Raw genomic sequence first — 23,338 nt, forward strand, 5'->3', positions numbered from 1 at the left:
GTGTTTTCCAGGCAAGGAGCTCGTGTCGGTAGCACAGGCGTGCACACAAAGGAGAACAGACTTGTATCAGGTGTACGGCTGGGTAATTGCACCAATGCCGGGGGACACATTTTTCTCTGCTCCCCGACAGGCCTGAATGAGCCACTCTGTGAACAGGTGGGCCATCCTTGTTGTGTTGTAACTGATAGCCTCCCATGATTAGCTTCCTGCTCCAAGCAGGGCCTGATCCTGGGGGTTCCTGACCTTTTAGGGATAAGAAGCACGCTGCCACAGCGGTGAAAGTAACTTACGATGTCGTAGGGGTAGTGTCCTCTTTGCAACCCGGGTCCCTGCCAGCTCTCGTAAATAGCTCCCTGCTGGCAAAGCCAGCTCTTGGCGGAGCTGCGCACCAGGGCAAACCCGCTTCCTATCCCCTCTGCCTGAGAGCCGCTGTATGCGGGATTGGGCCTGGCCGTGATAAAAAAAAAAGTCACTGCCAGTCCCGTGGGAACTCCAAAAGAGCTCCAGGATCTCCTCCAGCGTCCCAGCCAAATCCTCTCCCTGTGTCTCTCTCCAACCCAGGCGAGGAGGAGGGGGGCAGACAGGCCAGTATTTTGTAGGGACCCTGCCTCCTTCTCCACCCCACCCTCCTTGATCGCTGCCGGGGGTTGCAAACCTAGAAGTCACAAGCTGCAAGCAGCCCCCGCCCGTGTGTGCACTGACAATGCCCTGGCTCTGGCACCCGCTCCAGCTGAGGTGTCACCGGGATCTCAAATTGCAGCGAAGGGCTGGCAGGCAGCCAGGCCAGGCTATTTAAAAGCCAGGCAGCTCCACAAGTCATTCAGTCTCTTTAGCAACTTCTCCGGGGGGAAAGTGTTGGGAGAGCTACCAAGTGGATTTTTTTTCCCTTTTTTTCTTTTTTCTTTTTTAACTCCCCTTCTCTGCAGCCTTTGCCCCCCCACAAACATTTCCAAACTTTTGCAGAAAACTTTTTTTTTTTTTCCTGGAAGAGGAGGGGAAGGCGGAGAGACCCGATCCACCCCCCCCCCCAGTGTGCTTCCAACCCCCCTCTCTCCAGCCGCCCAGCGCTACCTGCGCTGCTCCCCCCCCCCCTTATTGCCCTCTTCTGCAACGCACCGCGCTCCCCCCTTGGCCCAGCCTTTGGAAACTGTAGCCTGGGGCGGGGGGGCGCGGAAGCTGCGCCGCTTGCACCGAAGTCAACCCGCATTTTTGTGCTTCGCTTCGGAGCCCCCCCCCCGCACCTGCTGCAGCGCGGTGCAATTCGGGGGCGCCGGAGGCCGAGCCCGCAGGACCCCGGGGGGGACTCTTGGGTGCTGCGTTTTTGCATTCGGGAGGGGGCTGCTCCCCCCCCCCCCCCCCCGGGAAGATGCTGCCGCTGCCGCCCCTCTGCCTGCTGCTGGGCGCGTGCCTGGGCGGCGCGCGGGCGCTGGGCTCCTTCGTGCACTGCGAGCCCTGCGACGACAAGGCGCTGTCCCTGTGCCCGCCCCGCCCGGCCGGCTGCGAGCTGGTGAAGGAGCCGGGCTGCGGCTGCTGCCTGACCTGCGCCCTGGCCGAGGGGCAGCCCTGCGGCGTGTACACCGAGCGCTGCGCCCAGGGGCTGCGCTGCCTGCCGCGCCCGGCCGAGGACAAGCCGCTGCACGCCCTGCTGCACGGCCGGGGGCTCTGCCGCAGCGAGAGGAGCTACCGCGAGCAAGCCCGCCTGGGTGAGTGGCCGCCGCGCCCCGGGTGCCCCCTCCCGCTGCCTCTTCCCCCCCCCCGCCTCTGCTCCCCTCTCCCCTGCTCCCCCCCCGCTGCCCCTGCCCCCCCGTCCCTCGCTGCCTCTGCTTCCCCCCCGCCTCTGCTCCCCTCTCCCCTGCGCCCCCCCCGCTGCCTCTGCCCCCCCGGCTGCACCCCGGGGTGCCCCTGCCCCCCTGTCCCTCGCTGCCTCTGCTTCCCCCCCCGCCTCTGCTCCCCTCTCCCCTGCGCCCCCCCCGCTGCCTCTGCCCCCCCGTCCCTCGCTGCCTCTGCTTCCCCCCCGCCTCTGCTCCCCTCTCCCCTGCGCCCCCCCCGCTGCCTCTGCCCCCCCGGCTGCACCCCGGGGTGCCTCTGCCCCCCTGTCCCTCGCTGCCTCTGCTTCCCCCCCGCCTCTGCTCCCCTCTCCCCTGCGCCCCCCCCGCTGCCTCTGCCCCCCCCGGCTGCACCCCGGGGTGCCTCTGCCCCCCTGTCCCTCGCTGCCTCTGCTTCCCCCCCGCCTCTGCTCCCCTCTCCCCTGCGCCCCCCCCGCTGCCTCTGCCCCCCCCGGCTGCACCCCGGGGTGCCTCTGCCCCCCCGGCTGCACCCCGGGGTGTCCCTGCCCCCCCCCGGCTGCACCCCGGGGTGCCTCTGCCCCCCTGTCCCTTGCTGCCTCTGCTTCCCCCCCGCCTCTGCTCCCCTCTCCCCTGCTCCCCCCCCGCTGCCTCGGCCCCCCCGGCTGCACCCCGGGGTGCCTCTGCCCCCCCAGCTGTACCCCGGGGTGCCTCTGCCCCCCTCCCACTGCCTCTGCCCCCCCCGGATGCCTCTGCTTCCCCCCCGCCTCTGCTCCCCTCTCCCCTGCTCCCCCCCCCGCTGCTTCGCCCCCCCCCCCGGCTGCGCCCCGGGATGCCTCTGCCCCCTGTCCCCCGCTGCCTCTGCTCCCCTCTCCCCTGCTCCCCCCCGCTGCCTCTACTCCCCCCACCACCGCCTCCGCACCCTCCGCCTCTGCTCCCCCCCCCCGCTGCCTCTGCTCCCCCCCAGCTGCACCCCGGGCTTCCTCTGCCCCCCCCCCGCTGCCTCCGCACCCTCCCCCCGGCTGCACCGCGGGCTGCCTCTGCCCCCCCCCCCGCTGCCTCCGCACCCTCCCCCCGGCTGCACCCCGGGCTGCCTCTGCTCCCCCCCCCCACTGCCTCTACCCCCCAGGCTGCCTCTGCTCTCTCCTCCCCACTGTCCCTGTCCTTCTCGGGTGCCCCTCGCCTGTGGCTGCCTCTGCTGCTCTGTCTTCTCCCCCCCCCCCCCAGCTCTCGTTGGCTTCTCCCCCACCTTTGACTCTGCCCCTTTGGCTTCTCCCCCTAGGTCTCCTCTGCTTTAGCCCTGCCTCTCCCCCTCCCCATGACTTCTCCCCCCCCCCTTGGCTTCTCCCCCTGGCTCTGCTTCTGCCCCTCTGGTGCCCCCCCCCGCCCGCCCCACTTGGCTTCTCCCCATGGGCCTCCTCTGCCCCACTGGTTTCCTCCCCCTCCCTCCCATTTGGCTTCTGCCCTTGGCCCTGCCTCTGCCCCTCTGGCTGTCCCCTCTCCCCCCCCCCCCCCCGGCGCCCCATTTGGCTTCTCCCGCTGGCCCTGCCTCTGCCCCTCTGGCTGCCCCCCCGCTTGGCTTCTCCCCCTGGGCCTCCTCTGCCTCAGACCTGCCTCTAATCGCCACGGGATTCCTGCTCCAGCCCCGTCAAAACCCCCCACTCTCATGGCCTTTCTCAGTCCCTGCACCTCTTTCCGCATGGACCCTTCCCACCCTCTCTCCCTTGGGGGGCACCACCAGCCAGAGCCTTGAATGCCAAGACGGGCCAGCGCCTTGGGTGGCACCCCCACCCGTTTCCCCCCTTCAGGTCAGCTCATAGCGCCTGCAAAGGCAACCCCCTTCCCCTCCAAGCCCTGCCACTTCAGACCAGCTTTTCCAGCTCTGCAGCAGCTGGAGGCCTTCGCAGGAGCAGGTGCACGGGGGAAAGGAAACCCCCCATGCAAAAAGAAGGCAAAGTAAACACACGCAAAAGAAAGGCAGGGGGGTTCCACCTTTGTGCGCTGCAGATTGCCAAGGCAAAACGGAAGGGACATTTCTCTCGTGGTCTGCAACTTCAGGATCCTCTTTAGGGTGGCCACCGGGCATTGACCCCTCAGTTTCAAATATATTGAAATGTATTAACACTGAACCTTGAAACTTTGCATTGTGTACCCGTGGGCAGCAGCAAGGCACACTTGAGAGAAAAAAATACTTGGCATGCTATAGGAAATGGTACTTCCCTAAAATATTCCTTAAAATAAAGCCTCGCCCCTTATTGGTTTTCCTGTATTTCCATTCGCCCTGTCTACTTCTATTATTTCCCCACTTCTGCTGCTGCAGGTGTCCAGTGCTTTTTATTTGTCTTCCTTCAAAGCAAAGCCAAATATATATATTGCAAAAAAAAAAAAAAAGCAATTTAAAGGCACAGGCCACTTGCTTGCATAGTGCCGAAATGCGGATTAGGTCTGTTAAGAGAAGAAGATGGTAAAAGAGGAGTTAATTTCCTGTCTTGGAACCCAATACACTGGGTAGTAATCCTTGTCCAGTAATGCTGAAACGCTGTGAGCTGCGCCATGCATGTCACCCATTGCATTATTTATTCTGCGTGTGTGTGTGTGTGTGTGTGTGCATGCGCGCGCACACACAAGTCCTGTGCAAGAAGCAGGTGATGTGGTCAGGGCAAAAAGTAATGTGGCTAAAATGCAATAGACAACCTCCAGCTCAGCGTAACAACAGTGCCCCTCGCTGTCCGACGGCACACGTAGCACTTGGCTTTCCGTTTCATTCTCAGCAAGTCTGGTTATTCTTTCACGTTCCTCGCCCTGCCCAAGGAATCCAGTCCGGTAGCAGGTGCATGGATATGAACCACTTGGCCAGGCTTCCTTTAATCGGCTTGCTTTTCTTCCTGGAAGAACAACCAGGAGTCCTGTGGCACCTCAGAGGCTAAAAGATTTATGAGGGCATCAGCTTTCGTGAATAAAACCCATTTCGTCAGATGAACTAAAACAAGTAGCACAAGCAACGTCTGTCATTTGTTGTTCTTATATATCCCTGCCTCTGTAACTCCCCCTCCAATTCATCTGATGAAGTCGGTTTTACCTGCAGAAGCTTGTGCCCTAATAAATCTACTAGTCTATAAGGTGCCACAGGACTCCTCCTGGTTTTTGCAGATTCAGACTAACACGGCAACCCCTCTGAGACACTTCCTATACGGCTTTATGCCTCTGTCTCACTCAGGAATCCGCCGATGAATGATATGAGAGAGAGATTGGGTTGAAGAGTTATTGGGCCTTCCACCCAAATCTTGCAGGTGGTCCCTTTGGGAGCAATGTTGCTTCTTCCAATTAAGTGAATAATTCTGAATGACTGAACTGAACTTTGGAATAAAAAAGATCCCCTTCTTGAGACAAGAAATGTCTGGATTGTCTTGGAAGAGAGCAGCAGTTAGCGTTAGACTGGGGAGGTTGTAGAAACCAGGAATTTCTGAAGACAAGGAGAAACAAAACAAAAAAAACCCTCTTGGCTTTTGAGTGGCAGAGGGTGAGGACAGAGAAGTATATTTTCATAGGCACGTTACTAAGCAACTAGTGAGGAAAGAAAATGATGTTTGACTTGCACTTGCTGGCCTCTGCCAGGTTGGCCAGAAATCCAGGGACAATATGTCAGGGAAGCTGGCCTGGATTACAGTCTATCGATGTGCCAAAGTTGGCCCCGAGCAGAGAACTGCTGCGAAAGAATCTAATACTAGCTCTGCTACGGACTAACGCTTTTACTGTGCCTCAGTTTCCCCAACTGTCAGTTGGGAATAATGATATTAGGGACATTAATCTACCTTTGTACAGCCAATATTCATTAATATGTATAGGGAGCTCTAAGAGTCTTGAATGAAAACAGCTGCAAAATTTTAAAGGAATATTATTTTGTTCATTATTAATATCACTGATGCATGATGAGTAGCCTGTAAAAATACTCTGTTGTCAGGGGGGTAGTGTCCTTAACTTCAAAACTGTACCTTACCCCAGTGACGTTTACATAACTGTAAAAACACAAGCAGGATCATGGATGTAGATCGGTTCTTAAATTGTGCCTGCTCTTTCCATTTTTGTTTCACGGTTTGCCACATCACACTGCTGCCTGGTGACCTCGGAGACAGGGAGGTCAGAGACGAGAACCGGAATGGAGTTTACTGGCCAAATACAAGTCTACTGACTTGAAAAAGTCCATGGAAAAACAAATGCAGCCCAAAATTTCTCTCTCTCATTCCTTCTTTCTTTCAAGAAAGAAAAAAGAATCTTCTGGCCCGTTTCCCTGTGAAACTCCGAGCCAATGATAACTGTAGCTGGAAGGAGACGTCTGGAGCCAGCTTTAAGAAAAGGAGTTTTGCTGTGTCAGCTTAAATAAGACAGGAGAAGTAGTGGGAGTACCTCAATTCCCTGCAGCTAGCAGCAGGTTTAATTCTTTATCATTCCCCTGACATGTTTTGCTCTCCCTCTTTCAGGCTCTCCGTTTAAATGTGTTTTAGCATGGGGCTGGGTTTAACAGACACACAACAGCTGTAAATGAGTGACTGATAGATAAGAAGGACAGGTGTCCAGCTATAGAGTGGTGGGCTGGGGTGAACTGGGGTTAGAGCCAAGGGTCAGGGTTAGGGCAAAGGTCATGGGAGCAGGGAACTATATACACACTACAGTCCCGAACATGTGCTGTTTGGGGGAAAAGCAGTGTGGCACGCTGTGCTGGGGGGTGGCTTCTTTGTGTGAAGCTGAGACCATTAAAACACAGGAGCTGGGAAAGCTAAAGCTAGTAGCAACAGGCCTGCAGCCCTCCGAGCAGAAACAGGAAAAACTCCATTTTTCTTTGTGATCTAAAGTTAAAAAAAAATTGTGAAATCCATCAGGTGCAAGCAAGAAAGTTGCTTTTTTGGGAGGCGGGGGTGGATCAGAGGGGACGGCTTTGGGGCCTCTTGAGGGACGGATTCTGCAGCCGTCTTACTTGTTAGAGCAGGAACAAGTTGATTGAGTTGTGGATCCAAACCAAAAAAAAAAAAAAAAGCCTGCTTAATCCCAGGAGAGCTCACCAGAAAAGATGCGCACTTGCATGCATATTATAGAGATCAAATTCTCATCTACCTTGTGAGGCCCTCAATCTGGAGTAACTGCACTGAAGTCAGTGGAGTTACTCCAGACTTATGTGTCTGTAACGGAGAGCAGAATTGAGCCCTGTATAAGTGAGACTTAACAAGTTTGAGGGACTGTAGAGGAAAGTCAAGGGCCCAGATCCTGCAAAGACCTAACCGTGTGCATGCTTTGTTTACATGATTGACATGTCAGAGAGACGACTCACGTGGTTAAAGTCTGTCGTATGTTTTAAGTGTTTGTAGGATCAGGCTGTAAGTAAACATACATGGGAACCGAAAGGAATAACAGATGCTGTTGTAGGTTCTTTGCAGACCTGCATGCCTATTATATAGCACTAATTCTGATCTGCTTTGTTCTTTGCAGACTTAGACTCACCTCTCGTCCTTTTCCTAATTGTACCTACAACAGCGATGGGCAACCTAGGCTAGATTCCGGAGGCTCCTTCTTCTGTTGGGGAGTAAAGAGGAAGGAAGGAGTCACAGGAGTGAGGCTTCCTCTGGGAATGGGCGACAGGGGAGGGGTCACTTGATGATTCCCTGATCTGTTCACTCCCTCTGGGGCACCTGGTGCTGGCCACTGTCAGCAGACAGGACACTGGGCCGTTCTTATGTGTGCACACCTGCACCCATAGATGAATAGCTATTCTGATATGTATAGGACCATATAGAGAACTATAGGCAGATGCACATATATACTCACTCATACATGCACTAAGAAGTAAATACACTCTGTGCGCAATAGTATTCATGTTTAATGCTATTTAAATTAGTAGCTCCTGTTGGATTGGAGCCACATGGTGCTAGGAGCCAAGCGTCATGCAAATGCAGTGGAACAGCCCTCAGCCCAGTGAGTTTATAGTCTAGTTCAAGACAAGCCAGAAAGAAATGGGGGGGAGGCTAAAGGCAGCAGCAAGACCTTGTGGTTTTATGCCATCCAGCTGGGTGCACAACTGGACAGAGCTGAGGATTTTTTTTCATATAAGATTTTTTCCAAATCCATCTCACTGTTCCTCTGTTGGCATCTCTCTCTGGCTGTCGGGAACTTGGAGGCTGGACAGGAAAAGGCGTGGTTCTAGGAAAGGGATTAGTGAAAATGGGTGGGGGTAGCCGGGGAAGTTGTCCCACCCAGAAGGGGTGGCGGCAGCCAAAACACATGGAGGCAGCTGCAGCGAGGGAGTGGAGGAGGCAGCGTGCTGCAGCAACAGACAAGTGTGGAGAAAGAAGGCTCTCGAGATCCTAGGAGGTGCCAAGTTCGGCCTGGGAAAGCCAGTGGAGAGATTCAGTGACCACGGCTGATGCACCCTTGTACGGGCCAGAGGGCAGTGCTACGGGGCGGAGGAGAGGAGGGAAGATGTCACCCTCGGGGCAGGACATGATGAGGGCCTGGCTGAGTCTTTTAGAGGTGAGACCAGAGAGCTCCGGGATGCTGAGGAGGACGATGGGTTGGGGGCATCCACGAGGCATTTGCCAGCCAGAGGAACACACGGCTAGGTGTGCAGCAATAGTCTAGGTGGACAGAATGCAGGCAGAAGAGGTCACCTAGAGATGGACACTGTCTCCGTTTCCTCAGGCCAGGGTCTATATGGCAGGCACCTCCCCTCAGCTACAGAGACTACTTCTAGCTGGGACACGGGTCTAAGCCAGGCCTCTGTGTCAGACTGCCAGCCAGGGGGGCCGGGGATGTCAAGACTAGGGATGTAAACATCCCGTTTAGTTGGTTAAATGGTTAAACGTAGTGCGGACACTGCATTTAGCCGCTTAACCAGTTAAAAGGGGGTGGGCAGGGGTCAGGCTAGAGGGGTCCCTGCCACATGCAGAGGCTTCTCCGGCCTAGCTGCACCTGGCCCCCTGCGGGGGCTTTCACGGCTGTCCCTGCCAGCCCCCGCATGTGTGCTTTTGCTGGCTCCGAGCCCATGCGGGCTGGGAAGCAGCAGACCTATGTAGGGGACCCATTGGGGCTAGAGCAGCCTCCGCCCATAGGGGCTGCTCCCGGGTACCAGTGAACCGTTACCCGGTAAACATCACCCATCCACCCATTAATGTGCATAGTCAGTACGTGTCCTTTGAGACCACCGCACTCGTGGAACAGTGGGTATGCGACGGAAGGGGCTTCCAGTCTCTGTTGCCATGCCTTCCGTTCTCTCCAGCCACGTGGAGGTGAAACACATCGATCCCTGGACCCAGGCGGCACGCTAGACCTTCGGTAGGTGTCAGCACCCAGGGCAGATCTCAGTCAGATGTTACTTTTTAAGTGGCTCTTTGAGGTTAGCGCGCGAAAGGGGGTGCCAGTGTTTATTTCGCGTCAGCAGCTCGTCGGTGGCAGCCCTCTGAGTTCGGATCGTATTCACCCGCAGGGAGGCTGACCTTTTCGAAAACGTCTCTGGGTTCCGAGCTGCTGTGTGATTGCCCCCGGGCGTGCTGCAGACTCGTTCTGTCTCTTGCGCAGGCCCCAGCTGCCCGCGGGGACAGCTCTGCTCACTCCAGCTGAAGCCAATAGGGAGGTGTTAACCTCGGCTGCACAGACGGGGGGAATCTCGCCACCAGGTGACAGATGCCAGTGAAGGGTTAAGTTCACACCAGGCCGTCAAAATTTGCCTGGGTTTGTTCATGCAACGCTTTGGCCTGCGCATGCAAACACGGCGTTCTGCAATGTATTAAATTGAGACAAGGTGTTTTCCTGGAAGATCTGCTCTAGGAATCAGCAGAGGAGGTTCTGTGGAGTGAGGCTGGTTCTGCTTTGGCCAGAGGTTGGACTCGATGACCTCCTGAGGTCTCTTCCAGCCCTAGGATTTTACCGTCTCTGAATAAGGGGAGGTGACAATTTGTATTCCTGCCTTTGGAACCCCCTATAGGCGACTCCTGGGGAAGCCGATGAGAATTCCACACACACAGGGCTTAAACTCTGCTCTACTCTACTCTGGTTAGGCCTCAGTTGGAGGATTGTGTCCAGTTCTGGGCACCGCATTTCAAGAAAGATGTGGAGAAATTGGAGGGTCCAGAGAAGAGCAACAAGAATAATTAAAGGTCTAGAGAACATGAGCTATGAGGGAAGGCTGAAAGAATTGGGCTTGTTTAGTTTGGAAAAGAGAAGATTGAGGGGGGACATGAGAGCCGTTTTCAGGTATCTAAAAGGGTGTCACAGGAGGAGGGAGAAAACTTGTTCATCTTGGCCTCTGAGGACAGAACAAGAAGCAAGGGGCTTAAACTGCAGAAAGGGAGGTTTAGGTTGGACATTAGGAAAAAGTTCCTACCTGTCAGGGTGGTTAAACCCTGGAATAAATTGCCCAGGGAGGTTGTGGAATCCCCATCTCTGGAGATATTTAAGAATAGGTTAGATAAATGTCTATCAGGGATGGTCTAGACAGTACTGGGTCCTGCCATGAGGGCAGGGGACTGGACTCGATGACCTCTCAAGGTCCCTTCCAGTCCTAGTATTCTATGATTCCATGAAAAGCCTGCTTTCAAACTATACTCTAATCATGATAAACTTAAAAAACAACAAATAGTTGAGTAGCACTGTTAAGACTAACAAAACATGTAGATGGTATCATGAGCTTTTGTGGGCACTTCCCACTTATCTGAAGAAGTGAGTTGTGCCCACGAAAGCTCATGATACCATCTACATGTTTTGTTTAGTCTTTAAAGTGCTACTAGACTATTTGTTTTTTAAGTTTTTCCTGTTACAGACTAACTCGGCTACCCCTCTGAAGCTAATCATGCTAGGCTTTTTCCTAACACTTTTGTTCTTCCAAGAATTTCAACTGGCTGGTCGAACCTTAATTAATTAAGGCTCACAGCACCCTTGTGGGGGTGAAAACCCCCAAAAGAACTGGGCCTAGTGTGTTTGTTTCAGCTCTGCTGATGGAGATAACCAATGTGAGTGTTATATAAGGAGAAGGCCTGTCTAAGAGTTATTTGAGGCAGTATTTACGGAGCTAAAATCCTAGTCTGAGCATAAAGGAGCACTTTTTGTTTACATTCGGTCCAAAAAATTGATTTTATAAAAGGAGCCCTAGTGTTTCTGTTTGGTTTGGTTTTGATCATTTGTTTGTTTAATTCAAGTGACATCTGTTTTATTAAGGAATTGTTCTGCTCCCTCTTAATAACCCAAACACAGCTGCCTTGCCTTAGAACATAAGACCCAGAGGGGAAAACTGACCCTGTCTAGAAGCAAAAGCGAAATTGACTAGGTTGGTTTTCACGTTTTAAGCTGCAGGAAATACAGAAACTTAAAAACAAAAGTTACTTTTCACTAAGATTCTCGTTTCCTTTTTGCAAGTGGTTTTAACAAGTTTAGGTGTGTCTGGTAAATCTGGCAGAGTCCTATGAATTTTTTATCTCATTTTTATCTCATTCAGTGCATGCGGCTAGACTTTCCGTACATAGGGTAGCAGCAATGCAGTCATGCAAACTGCTTTGTGACCCCTCAGTTTGAACATAAAACACTTTGTTAATTCCAAGAAGTTATGCACAGTTTTCTTCAGGAGCAGCATAGAAAAAGAAGTGCCCTTGCCAAAAATGCCATTGGATAATTTTATGACCAGTGAAGGCTTGGTAATAAGATATGGGTGTTCCGTTCTCAGGAGTCAGGGTATAAGATGTTCATCTCTGGATATGAAGAAAGAGTTTGATTTCGTACTGTGCAGCCTGGTACAATTAGCTCAGTGCATTATGGACTGTTGGGGTACTGGGGGGACAGGGGTTGTCTTGCTGGGAAGTATCGAGTATGAGTCATTTACTCTAGGCAGGAAGTTGTCGGCTCAATCTCACCTAGTATTACGTCTCCTTTGTTCTAATTGGCCAAATAATCTGTTATACGTTGGTAGTCTAGTAAGACGTCTTCCTACTAGGGTAGCAGATGACTGCATGTGCTTAAGCACAAATTATGGTTCTCCTGGTGTGGGTTTTCTAGGCAGGGGTCCAGAGCGGTATTTGATATCCCAGAGAAAGGATGGGAAAGGGGGCAGGACAATGCTACACTCCAGCCTCCACGGAATCAGTCTGGAAGCAGGCTGTTCTACCAAATATGGGATTATTCCCACCGTCAGCTTTGGCAGGCGTCACAGCCTGTCCCAGCCCCTCTCTCTTCCCCCCCCGCAGTCCCTCCCCTTCCACCAACACACCCCCAACCAGTGGGAGTTTGTGGGGAGTGGAAAGTTAGTATTTCCCTTTGGCTCTAGCTTTCATCCTGCCCTGCATGGTGTAACCAGCATCCAGAATGGCAAGGAGGACACATTTTGCTGAAAGGTGATGAAAATGATTCTGTGGCCAGTAAAGGACAAATCAACACGCTGGGGAGTTTTTTCCCTTCCCTTTCAACTCTGGGGGTCTACACCAAGCTGGCTGCCAGCCTGTGTCCACGTGACCTCTGCAGTTGCACAGCCGCACAGTGGGTCAATGAGCGGGGTTGGGTCAATGTGGAAAAGAGAGACATCTGTGGTGGCTGGATGATGGGTGACTCCCCTCCTTGTGAGTCCGTGCTGACCCTGGTGCCAGGTTGGAAGTGGCAGGGAGTTAGCACTAGGCTCGTTCCCCAGTGCAGGGCTAGGGGGCGCTGTGGTGTGAGAAATGGTGCAGGTGATTCGTGCGCTAGGGGGCGCTATGGTGTGAGAAATGGTGCAGGTGATTCGTGCGCTGGGGGGGCGCTATGGTGTGAGAAATGGTGCAGGTGATTCGTGCACGAGGGGGCGCTATGGTGTGAGAAATGGTGCAGGTGATTCGTGCACTGGGGGTGCGCTATGGTGTGAGAAATGGTGCAGGTGATTCGTGCGCTGGGGGTGCGCTATGGTGTGAGAAATGGTGCAGGTGATTCATGCGCTGGGGGCGCTATGGTGTGAGAAATGGTGCAGGTGATTCGTGCACGAGGGGGCACTATGATGTGAGAAATGGTGCAGGTGATTCGTGCACGAAAGGGCGCTGTGGTGTGAGAAATGGTGCTGGTGATTCATGCACTGGGGCGCTGTGTTGTGATAAATGGTGCTGGTGATTCGCGAGGCGGGCAAGCGTTGATATGGTGTTTTCTATGTTGTGCTGTAGGAAGAGCCCTCAATTTTCCTTCTGGCCACATCCATTAAACATCCAAAGGTACTTTGTAGAAGAGCTAGGGCATTGGCCCTGGAACGTGGCCTGCGTACTGGGGTTACCTACTGTTCATGGCCCCTCTTACCATCATCTGGGGGCCCCCCACAATCTGTGGTCTCATGGGGGAAGTCTCCATCGCTGGCAGCTTTTTAATCAAGGTTGGATGTTTTCCTAAAAGATCTGCTCCTTGAAATCCTTTGAACTGGAAGGCCTGTGGCCTTTGCTACCTGGTTGTAGGACAGAGAAAGAGCAAGTGCCACACAGCTGCCATCAGAATCAAGCTGGGAGAGGACTTGCCTAGGGTGGCAGCCGGGCCTGTGGTGGGTAGTAAAAGGATGACATTGGCGGAGAGATTTCCTGCTGCTGAGGTCTATTCGTGAGCAGAATCGTTTCCCAAAGGAAGTGGCACAAAGTCTATTGCTCTGAGGTGCACTCAGACCTGTAGGGCACAGTCTCCCCCTAGTGCAGATGATCCACCCGATCTTTTCCACCCGACTCCAGGCACTCTCTGAAAATCAGGCCGAAGTCCTAGAGTTGAGTCTTAAGTAATTTAGCTGCTGAAGGTGCATGTCACTAGGATACGTTTCCCCTTGGGTTTTACTTGGTCTCTTCCAGCACGTGCATGCACCCGTTGCTTCTGTGGGGTGATAACAATTGTGCTGTCCTTTCTGTTTTCCTGAGGTTATTGACGGCGCTGCTCCCTCTCCCCCCTTTCCCTGCTTATTTCTATTAAGCCACTGAACAGCTGTCAGGGGATAGCAGCTTTCACTCACTATTACCTGCCCTCAAGTACGAGGAGATGAAAGGCCCCCTAGCCCGTTACCAAGCCCCAGTGCTTGTTCTAAACCATGCAGATGCCTTTAAAAGAGAGGGCCGCATCTGTAAAGGGGACGATCCCCATGCTCTAGAGTAGGGATGTTAAAATGCGTCGATTTAGGTACAAGTGTAACTGCTGAAAATGTCAGCGGTGGGAAGGAAGCTACCCCTCCGAGTCCATACATGCCGGGAACCGGCTTAAAAGCACCTGCCCCTGATACAGCCTGATACATGGCTGCCCACGTGTAACAGTTAAGGTTAACCGAAGAGTCCGGGATCATCAGTTACCCGTGTACATGTTTACGCTTTCACATCCCTATTCTAGAGCCGATAAGTTGAGCCCTTGGGCGGCCAGGAGAGATTCAGGTTCTGCCTGGCTGATTAGCAGAGCACCCATGTGTTTCTATTGATGGTGCGCAGCCACACATCCCTTGGTGCACATTACAAAATTTATTCCACCCATGGATGGAAAAATTAGCGGGAACACTGCTCTAGAGTCCCCTATTCTATGCACTCAGCCAATACCAAAGATTCCCTTTATCTGAACATTGGGCAAAAAACTTTCCAGTCTTTTACAATAGCCCCGACTTCTGCAATATCACCCCTGTAATCTTTAGTGGCTGGGCTCCTCGTGCCTAAATACTGGTGTGTTTTCTGGTAAAGGGCTCTTCGTCCCCAGCTTCTGGGCCTGTCCTTTGTGAGGCTTGGTTAGGCCTGGCAGGGTTTTGTGTAGTTCACTCTGATTTATGTTTGAACACTGCTGTCATTTCAGGAGAACGTACGCGCACGTTTCTTGCAGGCTGCAGTGAAGGGAGCCGGGTTGCAGCAGGGCTTTGGGGAAGGCGGGAGCGAGCCAGAGAGAGCAAAGCTACTCGCAGTCTCCCAGACTGTCAGCTCCTCTGCCATTGAGTCATCTGGCCACCGGGCCTTAGGAATGATTTCTGACCTGGCTGTGGGGTGTTTGCTGGGATCCTGCTTAGGGATGAAAAATCCCGTTTCATCGGTTAACCCGTTAAACATAACGATTATCTGATCAAAGGGGGTGGGTGGAGGGGCTGCTCCAGCCCCCCCACCATTAACCAGAACCAGTAAGCCTCACCCGTTAAGGGGGATGCTGACCGGTTCACCAGTTAACTATTTATATCCCTACTCCTGTTCCAATCCCCCCATGTCTCCTTCATAGCATAAGATTTTGCAGTCATTGTGGTACCAATAAACACGGCCGGGGCGCGATGCTGACCCTCCGATGCTGGCCATCTGGCGCCCCATTGCCATCAAGCAATTACCATAGACTCCTAGGGCTGGAAGAGACTTTTGCAATATCGTAGAATTCCTGAGACTGGTTGCCGATTATTGTCCAGAAGGGGGTTTCTCTCTCTCCCTCTTCCCCCTTGCTGCTTGGAATTCCTTGGGGCGGATTGGATGAGGGAGGGATTTGCTAATTTCTCCACCTGTGGAAGCTAGTGGTCTGTGTCTGGTGGAAAGGGGTGTAGAGAGATTTAACCATTTTAACCTCTGGTCATGGAAACAAAACCCTAGGTCTCTGCACTATTGAATTCAGCTGCCTCTCTCCTCGTCCTCTGTTTATCCCTCAGCGTCTTGTGTAGTTCCAGGGGTCATGGGGAAACCCCCAGCTTCTGGAGAAATGCTAATCTCTCCACCATCAAGACTGAAGCTTCTGCCGCGGCCCATTGTAAGCCTGATTTTTGAAACCGCTCCTCCCGCCCCAGCCCACTCTGGCCTCACCGAATCCAATCCAGTCCACCTGCCATTCCCTTTGTGGGCTGGTGCCAGGGTAGAATTGCTTTTAGAAAGCACAGGGCCAACGAGCGAAGGCAATTCAGAGAGAAGAGTGTTTACATGAGAGGCCAGATCCTCAACCGGCGTGAATCCGCATTGTGCTGTGGAAGTCAGTGGATCTTCGTTAAATGTCAGCCGGGGGAATTTCTTGCCCTCGGTGTTTTCACTCGGAAAGTTTCCTAATTGTTTCATCTGTTCGATATTTGTGGCTCATCCTACCTCAAAAAGGGTTTGCACTAGGTACGCCACACAGATTTTATTTTCTTGGCCTCTCTGAGGACTAGCGCCTGTGTTGGCTTCAGGAGTGTTCGGTGTCCAATGCTGCAGACAGTTCCTCATGACATCCAGGGCACTTGTAGGACACCTGAGTTATACAGGGCACTTACAACACATGTGGCAGAATAAGGGGATTGCTACACTCTCTGCTACATCACTCTGCCTCCTAGGTTACGTCTACCCTATGAGTTTTCTTGGGAAAAAATATGCTGATGAGGGACTCATTTGCATGAGTTGCAATCTCATTTCAATATTTTCTGCCAATCTCTTTTTGCGCTAGGGGGTTTTTGTGCAAAAACAAGCAGTGCGGATGTTTTCTTTTTTGGCAAAAACCCCTTTTTCCGCAAGATGCTTATGCCCCAGAAAAGGAGGTATACCGATCTTGTGCAAAAAAAGGGGTTTTGCGCAAACAGAAAACATCCGCACGGCTTGTTTTTGCACTAAAACCGATCGGCAGAAAATATGCAAATGAGAGTGTGACTCATGCAAATGAGTCCCTCATTAGCATATTTTTGCTGACAAAACTTGTAGTGTAGACGTAGCCCTAGAGCCATTATATGCTGCTGGGTCTGTTTTACCTCTCCCAGTGATGGAAACACATCGGCATCGCAGACAGATTGTGCGAAGCTAGCGAGCCAACCTTCCACCTGCACTAGTCAGGCCTCTTATCTGTAGTGCAGTCAGAAAAAAGCAGGTCTGAATGAAATCATTCCCCAGGGTCTGCCTTTCCCAGGCACTAAACTAAGCTTCTTTCTTCCCCAGCTGAGCCAAGCCAGGGGGTGAATGCACGCTCAGGCCTCAGTTTCAAACCAATCCCATCGGAGCCTGGTTTTGTACTCGCACAGCCCAGGTAGCCGCATGGGCGTAAAACATCTTGGCTACGTCTACACTGGCATGATTTTCCAGAAATGCTTTTAACGGAAAAGTTTTCCGTTAAAAGCATTTTCAGAAAAGAGCGTCTAGATTGGCACAGACGCTTTTCCGCAAAAGAATTTTTTGTGGAAAAGCGTCCCTGGCCAATCTAGACGCGCTTTTGCACAAAAAAGCCCCGATCGCCATTTTCACCATCGGGGCTTTTTTGCGGAAAACAAATCTGAGCTGTCTACACTGGCCCTTTTGCGCAAATGGGACTTTTGCCCGAACGGGAGCAGCATAGTATTTCCGCAAGAAGCACTGATTTCAGACAGTAGAACGTCAGTGCTTTTGCGGAAATTCAAGCGGCCAGTGTAGACAGCTGGCAAGTTTTTCCGGAAAAGCGGCTGATTTTCCGGAAAAACTGGCCAGTCTAGACACAGCCCTTGTGATTGTGGAATCTCCATCGCTGGAGAGATTTCAGAGCGGGTTAGACAGACACCTGTCAGGTGCTGGGTCCTTCCGTGAGAAGGACCCCAGCGCTCCACTGGCCCACGTAGCATTTCTAGATGAGCTGGGCGGCTCCGCCCAATGAGGTGGAGACGAGCTAATAGACCCTCCAGCCAATCTCCGGACATTCCCTACAGTGCCCACTCCAGCCCGTTATTCGAATCTAGTTCCAAGTGCCTAACGCGATGACTCGAGACACGGCCATACCGCTCCTCGCCCGCTAAGCGTCTCTGCTATCGACTCGAAACATTGCCTCTTCCGGCAGATGTAGTTAGAGCCCCGCGAGCCCCCCGTAATAATCCACCGGCTGTTTGCACGGTGGAGATTTGTGCACTGCTTCCATGGGTCCCGTTGATTCCCCTCCTGGCTAAGCTAGGCAGAGCGTTGGCCCATCGGATAGGTGGTCCAGCCCCCGAACCACTTTTGCTGCTCTTCTCTGAACATCATCGACTCGTAGAACACTAGAAAGGGCAGGGACCTCGAGAGGCATCGAATCCAGTCCCCTGCCCTCCCGGCAGGGCCAAGCACCGTCTAGATCATCCCTGACAGGTGTGTGTCCAACCTGCTCTTACGTATCTCCAGTAATGGAGATTCCACAACTTCCCTTGGCCGTTTATTCCAGTGCATCGATACCTTTCTCTTCAGGAGCTGCCCCAAACAAAGCCAAGCGGCGCTGGGGCAGAGCCACCAAGGCGGGGGGAGGAAGGAAGGAAGGAAATGAGGCGACGCCGTTGCAGGTGCAGCCTCAGAGGGACTCGGCCTGTTCGACAGCCCTATCGCTTTTCAGACGTGCCTCAGAGGCGCGCTCCCTCATGGCCCAGGGCGCATTCGGCGTCAGGATTTCTCTGCTGCCCCGCTCGCGGCGAGGGCTGATGTTTCAGGCTGTATTCCCTCGGCGGCTTTGCTTCCATCGCACCAGCCCGTGTATCTAATCCACACCCCCCTCCCCCGGCGGGGGGTTCCTGTCCCCACGGTTGTGGGCGCCACTCCTCCCGATTTAGTCTCGCCGGCAAACAAATGTCTCTACACGCCGGCAACGGATCCTGCCCCTTAGCAACTCCCCCCCAGACCCCTTCCAGCCCAGAACTCTGCCCCCCCTCCTAGCAGGGCACAAAAGTTTGAGCGGAGCCTAAAGCAGCGGGCAGCCGAAGCGCCGCTCAGGCTGAGAAAGGCGAGGGCCTCGGGAGCTGGCTGGAGCTTGGGGCCTGGCCGTGCCCGCTCCTGCGGGTGCCAAAGGACGCGGCCGCTGAGGTCAGTGTGCCTGGCTGGAGGCGGCTCCCCCCACCCTGTCTGTGGCGGGCGGGAGAGGGGGCGAGGAACTGAGCTCACCGCTGACTTCACCAGGGCGTCGGGCCTGAGTGGGAGCCCTGAGCCGCGAGGCCTCGTGCCAGCCACCTGCCCGCCTCTCCCCTCCAGGCCAGGGCGTCCTCAGGGCCCCTCTCGCCTGCCAGCGTTTTCCTAGCAGCCCTTCTCTGGCGGCCTCCTCTCCAGCTCGCGCCCAGCCACCGCCAGCAGGCTCTGGCTTCGGAGAATCCCAGGGGCGGCAGAGACCTCAGGAGTCACCGAGTCCAGCCCCTGCCCAAAGCAGGACCAACCCAAGTCAATCGTCCCAGCCAGGGCTCTGTCAAGCTGGGACTGAAACACCTCTAGGGATGGAGACTCCACCCCCTCCCTAGGGAACCCATCCCAGCGCTTCCCCACCCGCCTAGGGAAATAGTTTTTCCTAATCTCCAACCTAGACCTCCCCCACTGCAACTTGAGCCCATTGCTCCTCGTTCTGCCATCTGCCACCACTGAGACCAGCCTCTCTCCAGCCTCTTTGGAACCCCCTTCAGGAAGTTGAAGGCTGCTCTCAAATCCCCCCTCACTCCTCTCTTCTGCAGACTAAGCCCAAATCCCTCAGCCGCTCCTCATAGGCCATGTGCTCCAGCCCCCGAATCATTTTGGTTGCCCCCCGCTGGACCCTCTCCAGCGTGGCCACATCCTTTCTCCAGTGCGGGGCCCAGAACTGGGCGCAATACTCCCGACGTGGCCTCAGGGCATAAGGAAAAACCCGGTCAGGCGACTGCACTGAGGCAGGGCCTGCTGCCTGGGGACCTCGGGGTCAGCTGCTGGGTTAGGGCAGATGGTTCAGGGACGGGGCACTGGGCTCCCAAACCTCTCCCCTCCCCCATCAAGAGTACGGGTTGAGATCCAGCCTGGGATTGGAGTGCCCGACCGTTTGACGGGGGTGAGGTGGCAGCTGCCTTTCTCCGTGTGTGAGGGCAGGGGCTGGGGGCATGCACTGGGCCAGGCCGCAACCCCCAAAGCAGTAAATGTAGAGGAGGGTGGGGGAGCGGCTCCGTCACCGTCACCCCAACGCTGGATGGGACCCAGAAAATAGTCATGGTTAGCGAGGGAGGCGTCGGGGCAGGACCGACCCAAACTCGCCGGTGGCTGGGAATCGGTCGGCCTCTCTGGGCGGCGCACCGGGTGCCCTGCAGACGTGCGGCAGCAGGGGCTGTCTGAGGCAAGGTGGTGCTGCCCTGCGCGTGGCCGTTCCTGGGACAAAGGAGCCCCCAGGTGCGGTTGGTGGGGGCAGGGGCCGGGCTGTGACGGGGTTGGGGGTTCAAGGCCGGGGTTGGCCAGTTTACGAAGCCGGAGACTCCTTCCCTTGCTGCTGTAAGGGGGGTGTGGGAGCCGGCATCCCTGCCCCATGGCGCTTGCAGGGGGTGCTCAGCATCTCACCAGCGCCGAAGCAAATCGCCCGGACACACGGCGCGGGCAGGGCACGGCCCCCGGAGCTGTCGGAGGGAGAGGGAAGGCGACTGAGGCCGTTCCGTGTAAACACCGAAAGCCCCGCCGCTCTGGCTCTCCGTGACCCTGCCTTGGCCCCCCCTCCCTTTCAGCGTGATACACGAGTCTATTTCACGTCCAGCCTTCATGTGTAACACAGGATTGCTGTGTGCTGGGAAACAGCTGCCACGCTCCAGGCCAGAGCTGGCTGCCTTTCAGGGCTGGGTAAGGACAGCCCTGCCTCGGTCCATGCCTGATGGGCTGGCTGGGAGGCTGCATTGAGCAAACCGGTCTGTTCCCCTCCAGCGTCTCCCAAATGGGCGGGTGAAAAGGGCCTTGTGAAGAGACTTTACCCAGCACCACGTTCCAGTCCTGCCTCCGGCCCTGCTTGGCGGCCTCAGGCAAATCACGTCCCGCCCTGGGCCTTAGTTTCCACATCTGTAAAATGGGAACAGCAATCCTGACCTCCTTTATCAAGGGCTTTGAGACCGACTGGGTCAAAGTGCAATCGGAGAGCTAAGGGTTGTTATTAAACTGGCCCTGCTGTCAGCCTGCGGCGCAGGGGGCAGGGTGGCGGAGGGCAGGAGAGCCTGGCTCTCTGACTATTTCTGCTTCCCAGGGCGGTTATTGGCAGCAGAGTACAGTTTAGAGCAGCCCCGAGGCTGCTGCAACTTATGTCACTCATGGGGCAGCCCCAGAATGCACAGAGCACGCAGGCTGCTTTAAAGCAACTTTTGCCCCTCTCTTGCCTGCCCCACGGAGTAACTAAGCACGGGGCCCACTGGCCGTATTGGGGATCCAGTGCAGACAGGGCATAGTAGGTTATGCCCCCTAGTCAGGCTCCACCCACCATCCCGAGCCCCACCCACATTTCAGAAGAATTGCTGCTCTCCGCGGGCGTCCGGGATGTTTGTATTTAATCCGGGTGCCGCCCTGCATGGGAAGGAGTAACAACTAGGAACACGTTGCTTGTCTCTAGCAGCGTTTCTTCCACCCCTGGGTCTCGACGGCCCCCCGCAAGGGTGAGCTAGTGGGGAGGGTTAGCAGTTCCTGCGCTGGTGAATCCTCCAGTGGGGCAGAGGCTGCTGTGCTGGAGGTGGGGGCAGGCGGGGGGCCTGGATCCTGCTGGCCAAAACTTCAGACTCTTCCCAGCGCCACGAGGGCCCTTCATGCCCTGTGAGAGCCCTTCCCCCCGTCTGTATTCAGGGAGCAGAATAGCCAACCCCTGGCCGCCAGCACCCGCCCTGCCAGGGGGCTACCGTGGGCTTGGGACCGGAGGCGATCACGTGCCGCTGACGTGGGTGTCTGATCCCGATTGCATCACGCGGGTTCTCTGGGCCGGGCGAGCAGCGGGATCGGGTGACAGCGAGAGGCGGTATCGGTAACAGCCTGGCCGGGAGTGTGCGCGCCGCCGGATGCGAGTCGCTCCCTCGTGTTCCAGCCAAGGAACGCAGCATTCCTGGCAGGAGCTCACCCGGCTCCCGTTTGGAGGGGAAGGGCTCTGACAGCTCCCCCAGCCCCAGGCACCGCTTGGCTCTGCCTTCCCACCCGGAACGCAGCGCTGCCCCGAGCCGGGGCTGGGTGTGTGGCGCGCCGGAGCCCCCTGCCGTAGGCCCGGAGAGGAGGCGCCGCAGATTGAAAACAGAACCGGCTCTCTCACGCAGCCGCCTCCCTCTCCCTCGGCGGCGAGGGCTCTGTTCCAGGGACACCCGGCGTCTCGCACAGACACACCCGGCTGCTGAAGCTCTTACAGAACGAATCCCCCCCCTTCCTCTCACGTGGTGGAGGGAATCGGAGAGTCCCTGGGCTGGCGGAGACCTCCCAGAGCAGGACCAACCCCGACTCAGTCATCCCAGCCAGGGCTTGGTGAAGCCGGGACTTACACACCTCTAGGGATGGAGATTCCACCCCCTCCCTAGGGAACCCAGCCCAGCGCTTCCCACCCTCCTAGGGAAATAGTTTTTCCTAATCTCCAACCTAGATCTCCCCCACTGCAACTTGAGCCCATTGCTCCTCGTTCTGCCATCTGCCCCCACTGAGAACAGCCTCTCTCCAGCCTCTTTGGAACCTCCCTTCAGGTAGCTGAAGGCTGCTCTCAAATCCCCCCTCACTCGTCCCTTCTAGAGACTCAGCCAGGCCCAATCCCCCAGCCTCTCCGGTACGTCATGCGCTCCTGTCCCCGAATCAGAATCCTTGCTGCTGTCACCGGTGGTGTCCGTTTGAGACCCAGCTCCGGGCGCAGCAAGACCAGAGAACGCCCCGGGGACGATGCTCTGGCAAACAAGGATGGACCTCTCTAGGGGGCAGGGAGCGCGGCGGGCGTACATGAGTCCAGGGTATACCGGCCTCCCATCCCCCCCCCACTCGAATCCGTTCCCTTTTCGGAGATCTCCGCTCACGCTCCTCCCATCTCACGCCTGCCTCCCAAAAGGAGTCCGACCTGCGCCATCCGCTCGCTCATTGTGCCGTCTGGCTCGCGGGTCAATTCCAGGTTCGCGCTATTGTTTCTGCTTGCCATGTGCAGCTCCCCGGGCCGCTGGCAGCCCCTTTGCACTCAAGACGGACCAGCTCATTTTGGGGGTGCCCACCGGCCCGCCCTCTGGGACCCAGGCTTCCAGGGCATGGTGATCCGTGAGGCCGGCACTGTACTGACGGAGGGGTGGCGGGCTGCACGCCTTGCTTTGTTTTTGAGTAGGGCGACAGGTTTTCAAAGGCAAAATTCAGTCGAAAGGATTCATCCTACAAACAGCTGCGTCCCAGCTAGGGGAGAGAAGTTTGTTCTCAGCCGCCCCCAAGAACTTCTCCCCATATAGGTAGAGCTGGGGATCTTGGCGCTAGCGCCCAGGCCGAATGCACAACGCAAGGGTTGAAAGTCGGCGGTGCTGATGCAGGCGGGGACGGACAGACGGAGACTAGAGACGCAGCAGCGCTTGGTGGGAGATGTAATGAGAACTGCGGCGCTCACCTCTTCCATCAGAGAAAGGGGGGTTCTTTCCTCGGCAGTGTCGGCGCATGGCCACGGCCGTGGTCGGGGGCTGCACCGGATGGATCTGCTGTGGTACCCCCTTGCTTCTTACGCTGAGGCTCTGTGGGCCTGGTCCAACCCCGAATGCAGCCAGCGGGGGTGGCTAGAGCTGAAGACGGGAGCAGGATGCTGTGGCACAAGCTGCTTTTCGATCGGTCTTTTCAGCTGGCCTGGCGCAGGCTCCAGGGAAGCCGAGCTGCCAGGGAGCGAGGCTGGCTCCGGGGCTAGATTGCAAATCTGGGATTTGGAAGACTTGGCTTCCCTGTCCTGCCAGAGGCTTCTTGTGGGCGCAGGAGGGCTGG

At 55.6% G+C, this 23,338-nt stretch overlaps 1 protein-coding gene across 1 annotated transcript in view; it reads left to right on the forward strand.

The window, feature by feature from the left end:
• The first annotated feature begins 1,239 nt into the window (after positions 1 to 1,239).
• The window catches only part of IGFBP5 (insulin like growth factor binding protein 5), a 34,246-nt gene continuing 12,147 nt past the window's right edge, over positions 1,240 to 23,338 (forward strand). The window contains exon 1 of the mRNA XM_075933016.1: positions 1,240 to 1,703. Coding sequence (XP_075789131.1) covers positions 1,367 to 1,703 — 337 coding nt within the window. The 5' untranslated portion in view covers positions 1,240 to 1,366. The remainder of the gene's footprint in view (positions 1,704 to 23,338) is intronic.

This window comes from Pelodiscus sinensis, chromosome 7 (assembly GCF_049634645.1).
Source record: "Pelodiscus sinensis isolate JC-2024 chromosome 7, ASM4963464v1, whole genome shotgun sequence".
NCBI lineage: Eukaryota > Metazoa > Chordata > Testudines > Trionychidae > Pelodiscus > Pelodiscus sinensis.